The sequence below is a fragment of the Etheostoma spectabile genome, chromosome 23 (assembly GCF_008692095.1).
Source record: "Etheostoma spectabile isolate EspeVRDwgs_2016 chromosome 23, UIUC_Espe_1.0, whole genome shotgun sequence".
NCBI lineage: Eukaryota > Metazoa > Chordata > Actinopteri > Perciformes > Percidae > Etheostoma > Etheostoma spectabile.
The window spans coordinates 17,684,803-17,695,884 of record NC_045755.1 but is presented as its reverse complement, the minus strand read 5'-3'; the positions used below and the strand labels follow the sequence as shown (position 1 = coordinate 17,695,884).

Sequence of the window (11,082 nt, the reverse complement as noted above, 5' to 3'; positions counted from 1 at the left end):
AAATGTATAAAAATACAAACTTAAGATATGAAACTTAAAGTCCTTTGATCAAAAACACTATAACAAAAAAAGCGCGTTGTAGAGCGCCCTCTGGTGGACAAACTATGCAACGCCAACACTCATAACATGTTCGATCGTTTTTATTATTACAATTTTAATGTTATAATTTATCAGAAAAATCTATTTGTCATTATAAATGATTCTGATAAATGAATATTTAATATATATGTATATGCCATTATTATCGCCGATACCATTTGGGAAATGTTGTATATCAGCCCGCGGATTTATAGCTCGGGCTCTAATCTAAATGCAAACTGTCAGGGTTTTGTAAGAGTTCAGGTTGACATCTGCTCCCATAAAAGGGTCTTTAGCCAGTTTGTTTGACACAACAGGCTCCACAGCCAGTTCACCCAGGTGGAGCTGATCCAATTAAAGTCCGCACAGAGGACGCCGGGAGACAAGATTGGCTCGCTTGGGTGCTGCTGTTTCCCATTCGAGACTCGGTAAGTTCCTGATAACAAACACTTCCTTCTTCTTTCTTCTGTATCATTTGTCTGTTGCACCTTTCAGTTCACAGAGAGGCATAAAAGACTAAATGATTAATTTAAAGGGATTTATTTAACTGGTAAAAACTGAAACATAAGCACATTAAAGCACACTGGGAGTGCATACGTATTTTAATGACTGCATGATTTTATAGACACAATGAACAAAACCCAAAGAGAGTTAGCAATGTTGAATAAATAAACAGTTTAATTACAGTTGCTCTAATGATCTTGCAATGAGCTTTCGTTCTTATTAGACTCGTTAAGAAAATATAGAATTTTATTTATCCCGAAGGAAATTGTTGCAGTACAAAGTAAGATAGCGTGAAAATATATACAGTATAGTGAAAATAAATAACGATTATCAATAAGGGGCAAAAACCAAACCAAATGTACACAATGCCAGAAATGGAAACCATTAAAAGGGTCATACAGATAAACATGGGTTCATCTGCTTATACATACAAAATACAAAATCAGTGATGCAACTACGAAGAAGATATTAGGGAAATAGAAAACTTAAAGCCTAAAAAAACACTGGTGTGGTCCTTTAAGACAGTAGTTGTGGCACCGTAGGTCTATAGGTTCAGTCCTCCACTTTGGTCCAGTCTACGTATAAAAGCTCAGAAACTACTGGATTGCCATGAAATTAGTTTGAGATAGTCATGTTCTCCAGAAGATTACACACCTACTAACTTTGGTGATCCCCTGACCTTTTTCACAAATACCTGCAAAAGAAAAGATATTCCCATGAGCCTCAGATTTACTTTGAATTTACTCTCTGAAGTCTGACTCTCCGCCACCGTAAATGGTTTTTTCCTAATTTCTACTCTCAGTATTGTATAAAAGTCAACTTGCAGAGATCACTGATTTTGAACTGATGAGGATTGAGCTGAGACGTAATTTCCTCATAATTTTATGGATAGGAGTCAGTTTTGTCTATAACTTTATGATTTATAAACTATGTATTTGAAGAATTTTTAGAGGCTTCAAAGGGGAAAAGTCTTATGGCTTTGGACAGAACTACTGAAAACAAATTAATTCAGTTTACTTTATTTCAACAGGATAATCAACTCAGTGTTAATGCTGCTTACCAGGTGCTTACATTAAACACAGAATTTTCCTTTACCTGTGAGGAGGTATGAGATATATTATGATGACACACACACACACACACACACACACTATTGTCTGCAAGTTGATATTCACACAATACTGACATCAAACACAGCGGTAAATAAGCTTTTAAGCAGTCACGTAAAGAGCAGGTGAAAATAACAAGTATAAACACAGGTATGGTCCTTTAACCGTTGAATGACATCATAGCTCTCAGCAGTGAGGAGGAGGTCGTCTCACACACACACACACACAACACACACACAACACACACACACACACAGCCCACACACACACCTGGGCTCTTCGTTAAAATCAGAGTCCGTTCCCCCACAGCGGCCTCCTGAGGGACAACAAGTCTCTCTCATGCTCTGTGGAGGACAGTTTAATTAATTAACACACACACACACCAAATATGAAATGAAATTTAGCACTAACAAAATAAAAACACTATACAGCACTTACTTGTATAGATATACAACAGATTTAAGGTTAAGATCAAGAAATTCACATGCAGACTGTGAAGTGATCATAGTGTTTTCTCTCTCCAGGCTCTCATGGCCCTGGAGACTCAACAGGAAATTGTGTGGTGTGTGTGTGTGTTTGTGTGTGTGTGTGTGGGTGTGGTGTGGGTGTGTGTGTGTGTGTGGGGTGTGTTGTGTGCGTGTGTGCGTGTGTGCGTGTGTCGGTGTGTGCGTGTGGCGTGGCGTGTGCGTGTGTGTGTTACCTCTGAGTGATCCTAACTGTACTTGGGAATGTTGCTCAGGTCTGCTGGAAACCCACATACACACCTCATAGTTCTTTACACAACACAAACAATATGGTAAAGTCAGCAAGTGTAAATGTAAAATGATTTTTAGAAGTGATTTATATATGTATATAGAGATAAAACACACTATCCGAACTGAAGACTCACTGCCATTTGTCATCTCCTGGCACAGACTCTTCTGTCTGTCAAACACACACACAACACACACACACACACACACACCACAACACACACACCACAGTGTTAAAATGTCAGTTGTCTTGTTAACCTTCTTTGAGTTTTTCTGTTAACGTAGAACTTTAGTGTGTGTGTGTGTGTGTGTGTGTGTGGGTGTGTGCTTGTGTGTGTGTGTGTGTGTGTGTGTGTGTGTGTGTGTGTGTGTGTGTGGCTTTTCATGAAAGAGGTGTTAATATTATTGTAAAATGAACTTACACCTTTGATGAAGACTCAACATGACCTGAGGTTACAAACAGACAGATAATTGAATAGATGAATAGTTGACAGTCAAATTAATAATCTGTAATGTTTACATTTGCACACGTTTCTTTGCAATCACCTATGACTACAGTAACGTAACAGAAATGCAACCTGCAGCAACAAGAAGGATGACGCAAAACCAGCAATAAAAAAAACTAATTTAATTAGGTTAAAGGTTAAAAAAACAGTTACAAGTAGGCCAAACAGTAAAGAAAAGAGCAAATGGGGACATTAAACACCAACATTTTAAATACTGGAATGTATCATATATTGTTCACATGTATGGAGCATCGTGTTCAGAGCACTGAAGTCGCACTTTCAATCATTGGCTCATTTCACAGCTGCATGGACAGTAACATCCAATCACATTCAAGCAGGTGTTTACAGAGCTGACATTATAAGCTGACCCTGTCACAGCTCACTGCTCAGATTCAGATTTAATCTGTTTTAAGTATCTAAAAGGTGGTGATTGTTAAGTATGCAACATAAAACTAGAGTGCAGAGTTCATCTCATCATCTCAATTTGTGGAGTCAAAACAAATTACTGACAGTGCTTTTAACCCTTGTGTTGTCTTCCTGTCAAAATTGAAAATCAACCCCTTTTTTATCAACGTTTTTAACTTTTTCTTACGTTTTTGTCCATTTTTTCAAAACATTTGATGTTTTTTTTTCAATGTTTGTCACTACGTAACATGAACTTATTAACTTTAGTTTTACAGTTATTTTTGGGATTTATGGTAAATAAACCTCATTTATAGAAAATCATACCCAACGTTTGAGTTAGAAAAGCAGAAATTAGGAATTATTTAGACTAAAACTAAAGGAATGTATGTTGATGGATAATCCCAGACTGGAACATGACATGAAAGTAGAGATTTTTACTTGCCAAAGAGCGTGTGGAATCAATCATATTATTTTGGGTGGTTAAAAAGAACATTGATATAGGACAACGGGTCAATTTGACCCAAGGACAACATGAGGGTTAACAGCATTATGTGACAATACAAGTTTCTAAAATAACTTAAGTACAACTCAAAAAAGTGACTTTAAATCTGTGTAATTATCTGTTACCATCTCTTATATGCTACTAGATAAACCAAATGTTCTTCTATTTCAGACACACACATCCTCTCAATGTTTCTCACCTCCAGTGCTGCTGCTGCTGCTGCTGTTGGTGGTGGTGGCTTGTGAGGAATTTCCACATCCCATCTCCCACCTGAGTCTGTAAAAGCACAGAAGAAGAGGAAGGAAAAAATAGGTGAATGAGAGGAGGAAGAAGCAAAGAACAGGCAGGTACTACTAAGAAATAAATAGGGAGGAGGTGCTATCTGTCTTTCCTTTTTCTTTTCCTCTGTGTCTATCTCCTGAACCTCTCAGCATTGAGGAAAGATTAAAATGACGGCAAGAAAAGAGGAGGAGGAGAGGGGAGGGAGGAGAAAGAGAAAGAGAGAGAGCGAGGTAGGGAGGAAACTGCTAGAAGCAGTGTGTTCACCCCTGCTGTTGAGAAAGTGTGTGTGCGTTTCACTGTGTTTTAGGGTGTCTGCTGCTTTGAAATCTCTGCACAATGAGAAGGCAGTAGATCAGAGTCAGCTTGAATCTGTTTCATTTCTGCCTGAATACAATAGAAATGGATCTGAGTGGGTTTAAAGGAGAGCAAAATGGGGAAGTTCAGCTGGAAACACACCTGAAGAAAAAAACAAACTTCTACCAACACACACACACACACACACACACACACACACACGCACGTATGTCTTCGCATTCAGACAGGAGCAGCTAAGTAAATACAGAGCTACTGTACAACTTCGGGTATTGAAAACTACTTTCCATATATTATTAGATGTATTTTTTGGATTACACTCAGTGTATTAAGTGTTTACAAAATGGTGAACTTGAGGTAGCGTTTGAAATTGTTGCAGTGATGCAGTTGCACGTCAAATAATTGAATACATGGAGGGAGTGCCTGAAAATATTTTTTCTAAAATATCAATAACAATCTACTGCAGTCTGGCACAAGAATGCTAGCATGTCATACTCAAGTGAAAAGAAAACTCGCAGGAAATAAAATGTTTGCATTAAATTAATCTTAAAATACAGTACTTTATTATAAGTTTCTCTTTCTCTGATTTATTCTATGTGTTTATTTTGTTGAGGGTTTACAAGTAAAAGCTGTAGATGGTGGCTGTCACTTCAGAGGTAAAATATTGCATGTACCAGCATGATGAGGGGCTTTTAATGGTCGATGTTTTCCATGTTGGAACACTTTGTACATGCTGTCTCATACCAAAGACAGCTGGGCTTGAAATGTTTTCTTTTCCAATCTGTGACCTGATATTTATTTCACTGATACCGTTTGTATTTACTTTTCTTCTTTTTGTTGTTTCAGATAAGAAAAGCCTAAGAGAAGGGAGTGCCGATAAATAGAAAACGTATGAAAGATAAAGGTAAAAGGGGAATACTAAGAGATATATACAACTAAAATAAGAATGAAACTAAAAAATAAAAACTACACAAGAGACTAAATTTACATTTTAGCATATTATTTAAGCATTTGCACATTTTTGTTCCCCCATCCTGTACATATTCAAATATTTGTTATTTTTACTTTATTCGTATTATTATTTCATGTATATTGTATGTATGTATATTTTTCCTAGTATTTCATTTATATTTATATTTTGTGCTTTGTGACTGATTTTGCTGCTGTAACACAGGAATTTCCCATTTTTCTTGGGATCAATAAACATCTATCTATCTATCTATCTATCTATCTATCTATCTATCTATCTATCTATCTATCTATCTAAATTAGGAGGTAAAGTGACTATGGTGTGATTCATAGCAGCAGGGTCTAGTATATGTAAACAGCGTACACAAGACTAATATATATTATGATTATATACAGTATGATTAAGTAAGTAGTTTGTTGATATAAGAGATTAACAGGAAGACACATATGAGACGCAATGACGCAACAACAAAAAGGTATTTAGGTATTAGAAATGACCTTTTATGGAAGCCAGAATCAGCTGAAAATAAAATAAACTTTGTTTTGTCTTACTCATGTAATGGAACCCTAATGCTATGTAACACAAGCTATAGGTGGAACACAAATAGAGGTGTGTCACCAGGCAACTTCCCAAAATCCCAAGTGCACATAAAAGGGGAAAAAACTGAAAAAAAAACATCTAGGTGAAATGGTGGATGGATATGTGACAATATCATTTTTTCGTTAACACACAACAGAGACACATGGTATGAGACAGCAATTTCTTTTTTAAAGATGATTTTTTGAGCTTATATTTTTGACAGGACAAATGTAGACATGAAAGGGGAGAGAGAAGGCGAACAACATGCAGCAAAGGGCCGCAGGTGGGAGTCGAACCCCGGCCTGCTGCGTCAAGAAGTAAATCTCTACATAAAGTTACCCACTCTACCAACTGAGCTATCTGGGCAACCAACAAAATTTCTAATTGAACATCTGCTGAAGGTGATACCATACTCCATATGTGTGAACAGCCGATGTCAGACCGTACTAACCCAAATGGAAAATGGTTTGATAATGAAACACAGTGTCTCCACATGTCCACTGGTCAGCTGACTGAGCAGATTACAGACGTGATAAATGCTGAATTACAGACATGATAAATGAGATAAACAGATGTGTAAGGGGGGAAACGGAGGCTTCACTGATGCTAAAACATTTGACATGCATTGTGTTAATTCATTCCTAAGACGACCTGGTTAAACTGTACTAAATTAAAGTTAAATCCTTCATCATTCTCCAGTTGCTGATTTGATTGATACTGTTGTTCATGAGCAGCCGTAGGAGTTGAGAACATAATTATCAAGCTCTGTGCAAAACCAACAACAACCAGATGCCTTCAATGACGTGTTTGTTTGACGTCCCACAACTTTTAGTTGTGGCATGCTGAACCAGTGTGATGATTTATAAATTAACATGCAGAAAATATTAGTCCAATCACAGACAATCTTGTGATGCTTTACTTTCTAATCTTAACACTGAAAGTATCAGCTCCAAAAGCACCAGACAGGAGAGCATCTTCTTTTCTGGTTATCTGACAAATAATGTGTTATTTGGACGAGTGTGTCCTCTTTGCAAGCAGAATGACACCTTCAGGCTTAAAGCTGCTGTAGGCAGTTTCCTGGAAAAAGGCAAGCAAATGCCAGAATTTGAAAATCCAGCCTCCTCCTGTAGCCTTTCCTTCTTTGTCCTCAGGCCCTCCACTAATACAGTGACCTGTATCATTTATTTCAATCATCCCCATTGTCATTGTGATCCCGATGCCCTTACATAGCGGCAATTCTATGCCAATGGCCGTCTTGTTTTCTTTGTAAAGCCCTCTGAGATGACAGACTGGGATTCGAGGCTCTAGCTCGCTACAGAAACATGAACTTGAATTAGCTGCAGCCGAGAGCTTTTGGCTACGATTAGCAGAAGGCTAAACTATTAGCAACACTTTGTCTTTACAGTATTTCTGAAATGCTTCACTGATGTTGACATGTTTTATTGCGACTCTCTTTGAGACTCTTTCTGAGAAGTCAGTCTTCCTCTATTGGGTTGCTTTGCAGTGTAGGCAGTTGTTGCCAATGCTGGAATAGCAACTTTTTCTGCAGGACTTTGAGCCATTGAATCATGGTTTCACCATCTTAAGGGACGTGCATGCACATTTTCATTCGTAGAACAGCCAATAGGAGCACTTTATTTTTTAAATTACCTGTAATTGGCCAAAGTCTCATGTCACGGGCTAGATTATCTTTAGCCTGAAAACAGAGAGGAGGTGCTGAAGTCTAGTTTTCTCTCAGACCACTTGAATTACAATATGCTGAAAGGTTGTTATGGAAATTTTACCCTCCGAAAAACTGTCTATTCTCTCACTGTGTGTTTGGGGCTGAGCAGGTAGTGTACAGCACAGTAGTATTTTAGAGCTTTAATGCTAAAAACATCTGCCGGCTGTGGCTGAGAACGACAGAGTAGAGAGAGTGATTCAAAACAGTAAAATTGTGTCTTGCAAAAGCCTATTATTGGTAGATTCCTGGCTGTGATTGGTTGATATTAATAACAGACTTCACGTTTTTTGTCTGATTGCAGAAGAAAACAAAACTCTATTCCTCCATTAGGCTCAAAAAGTACATCTTATTTTTCACCAACCTCATCCTCTCTGCTGCTCAATCTTAGAATGACTCATGCCACCCACACACGCATGCGCTTTACACATGAACACACACACACACACACACACACACACACACACACACACGGACTCTGCTACCCTCACCTTAATTACACGGCTAAGCTAAGTGACTCTCACAACATAATAAATAATTTTCAACGTTTCCAGCAGGAAGTGAGTATTACTCCTGGACAGATGCTGAGGAATTTCATCAAGCACTCAAACTTTAATGTGCAGCTTTTTATACAAACCTCTGCTGTTTGTTCAGTGGTTTTATTTAGAAAGATTTAAAGACAATTCTATGTTTATCTGACTCTCTGTAAGCTGGAATGTAGTTTTTAGACATGTGATTGGCCTCTGTGATGTTTCCTGGAGCTACCACTCTAACAGTGTAAAGTGTGTCAGGTCTGATAGGCGTACCTTCATGCATTGGTGACTCCAGATTTACTGAGCTAGATTTGGACAGTGTATGTTATTGTGAAAGATGGAGGTAAAGAATAAGACAATTTAAACAAACAGGATATGAAAACATGACTCAACAACAGCGTTTGAGTTGAAGCGTTTGAAGCTGTAGTTCCTTATTAAGAACACAAGGTGGCAGTGTTGTCACATGTTTATCACATTTAAATCGAGGCATTTGAATTTATTTAAAATTGGATTAGATTAGATTGGATTAGATTATACTATATTCATCCCACAGTGGGGAAATTCCCTTATTACAACAGCAGCATTTTCTACAATAAAAGCAAAACAAACAAACACACAAGTAAACACACACATAAACAGGCAAACAACAGACAATGAACAGAAGGTGTGGCTGAATGTAAAGTGGCGTCAGATAAAGGTTTTGTAAAGCTAATTTGAAACAGATTTGCACTGACCCCAACATATTTCTTATGTTTATGTTTGTGTCCTTAAAGAAGTCTATAGTGGTTCAAGTTCTGTTTAGATGACAGCTGTCTTTGTCTCTGAATTAATTATTAATAACACAAAACATAATCAACAAAATAAATGATGATGTGAAAGTATACATAAAGATAAAACTTTGTTTATATCTGGGAGGGAATTAACAAACTAGACAGAAGTGTGTGTGTGTATATGTATATGTATATACTGTATATGTATATACTGTATATATATCTGTGTATATATGTATATACCGTATATATATACCGTATATAAATATGTGTATATATATGTGTGTATGTGTGTATAAATGTATATATGTATATATGTATGTGTGTATATATTTATATATATATATGTGTACTGTATATATACTGTATATACATATATAGATATATATACAGTATGTATTTCTAGCAGTATATAAAGTAATTAAAAGGACCCTACTGTTACCAGTTGCCACAATAAAGTGATGAAAAATAATAATAAAAGCATCCATACTTGTACGTTATTCTGAAATGGGCCGATCTGCATAATGAGTACTCCTACTTTTGGTATCGTAAGTATATTTTGATGCCAATAACTAAATGACTTTTACAACGTAACAGACTATTTCTACACAGTATTGCTACTTTTACTTAAGTAAAATATCGAAGTACATATATCGCCAGTGCTCATCTATAAATGTTAAACTGGTCTTCTGTGGCACTATCCAGACTTCATACACTCTGTAGTCCTTAGTTTGGCACTTTCCACGCACCGTAGTCTACTATCATACATACGGACTTCTACAAGAAACCTCCCCCTGCCTCCAGCTGTCCTCTCCATACTCCCTCTGTCTCCCTCCGCTGCAGGACGCACCATCATCGACAAGACGCGCTGTCAATGCTCCTCACTTGGAAATGTCGCTCATAATCCACTTTGTAACAGCTTTGGGTGAGTTAAGTTTTCATTGTTAAAGTTTTTTTTTTTTTTTCCTTTAAATGTCAAACCTTCCTGAGCTGCTGTCAGGACGCTGGATGGGATTTATTCTGCTTTAGCCTATAGCTGCCAGAAAGGTTCGTTCCCACGTCTGCAGCAACTACCCATGTAATGAGATCCATATGTAAACCATTAGTCATTGGTTTTCACCAGAAAACATGGTGTGGTCCTATTTAAAGAGGAGATTAGAAAATGTGAAACTGCTGCAGGGACGTTTTTTTTGCTTTGGCCTATTTACTCAAGACAGAATCCATGTGATTTGAATTTAAGTGAACTGCTTCTGAGTTTCATAATTGAAAGCACAATATGAAGCTGCACTGATTGGGGACAGCAGCAGTTTTTTTGTATCAGGGCTTCAGGACTTTCCCACTGACAGTTGTTTTCCTCCGTGCAGCCCTTTGGGGGCCCGTCGGGGCCCTGCTGCCGGAGTTCGGGGATGTTTGCACCAAAGGGAGCTGCTACCCCGCCACAGGTGACCTGCTGATCGGCCGCGCGCACAGGCTCAGCGCCTCCTCCACCTGCGGACTCCAGCAGCCGGAGCGCTACTGCATCGTCGGACATCTGGAGGTAAGAAAAAGGGGGGTGCTGGGAAAATAAACTCTGAGCATGTGCGCAGTAAAGTAACCCATGGCCTCATAGGTGAACTGTTGCTTTATTTCTCTGCAGAATGTAGAACAAAATACACATTTGGGAAGTTTGATTAATGCGTTTTTGGTCTGGAGTTTTCTTTTTTAACCCCATGAATGACTTCTGGTGGGAGAAATGCCAATCTTGGACTCTGCTAAAGACATGTAAACACATGATTTTTCAGTCCTGCTTCATCTGCAAGCAGCAGAATAAACTCTTGGTGTCCTTGAATTTATACTGTAGTTTGATACAGTGATTACTTTGAAACTACACAGAGTGAGAAACTTTCTTCAGCTTGGAACGTTCTTTGGTTTTTGCTTTTGTCTCTGTTGTGACTGTAGAGTGCAAGCAAGAATGCAAACTTTATGAACATATACATTGTACATATGTAACACTTTTCAAAACAGCAGACAAAGTGCTTTACAGGGGTTAAAGGGAGGGGGGGGGGAGGAGGAGAAGAGAA

At 38.0% G+C, this 11,082-nt stretch overlaps 1 protein-coding gene and 2 long non-coding RNA genes across 4 annotated transcripts in view; 1 reads left to right on the top strand and 2 right to left on the bottom strand.

The window, feature by feature from the left end:
• Nucleotides 1-310: 310 nt before the first annotated feature.
• Nucleotides 311-2,468, bottom strand: LOC116673376 (uncharacterized). 2 transcript variants are annotated; one of them, XR_004327820.1, is made up of 3 exons: nucleotides 2,392-2,468; nucleotides 1,962-2,035; nucleotides 311-566 (listed from the first exon to the last, which is right to left on the bottom strand). It is a non-coding gene; the product is annotated as an uncharacterized LOC116673376 (long non-coding RNA). The 2 variants fall into 2 exon arrangements; XR_004327821.1 differs by lacking the exon at nucleotides 311-566 and adding an exon at nucleotides 579-1,276.
• Nucleotides 2,469-2,579: 111 nt separating this feature from the next.
• On the bottom strand, nucleotides 2,580-4,299 carry LOC116673377 (uncharacterized). The gene is made up of 3 exons (XR_004327822.1): nucleotides 4,056-4,299; nucleotides 2,866-2,890; nucleotides 2,580-2,615 (listed from the first exon to the last, which is right to left on the bottom strand). It is a non-coding gene; the product is annotated as an uncharacterized LOC116673377 (long non-coding RNA).
• Nucleotides 4,300-9,820: 5,521 nt separating this feature from the next.
• lamb1b (laminin, beta 1b) overlaps nucleotides 9,821-11,082 on the top strand; it is a 36,549-nt gene continuing 35,287 nt past the window's right edge. Inside the window, exons 1-2 of the mRNA XM_032505604.1 lie at nucleotides 9,821-9,947; nucleotides 10,387-10,559. Of these exons, the coding sequence (XP_032361495.1) occupies nucleotides 9,914-9,947; nucleotides 10,387-10,559 (207 nt within the window). The 5' untranslated portion in view covers nucleotides 9,821-9,913. The remainder of the gene's footprint in view (nucleotides 9,948-10,386; nucleotides 10,560-11,082) is intronic.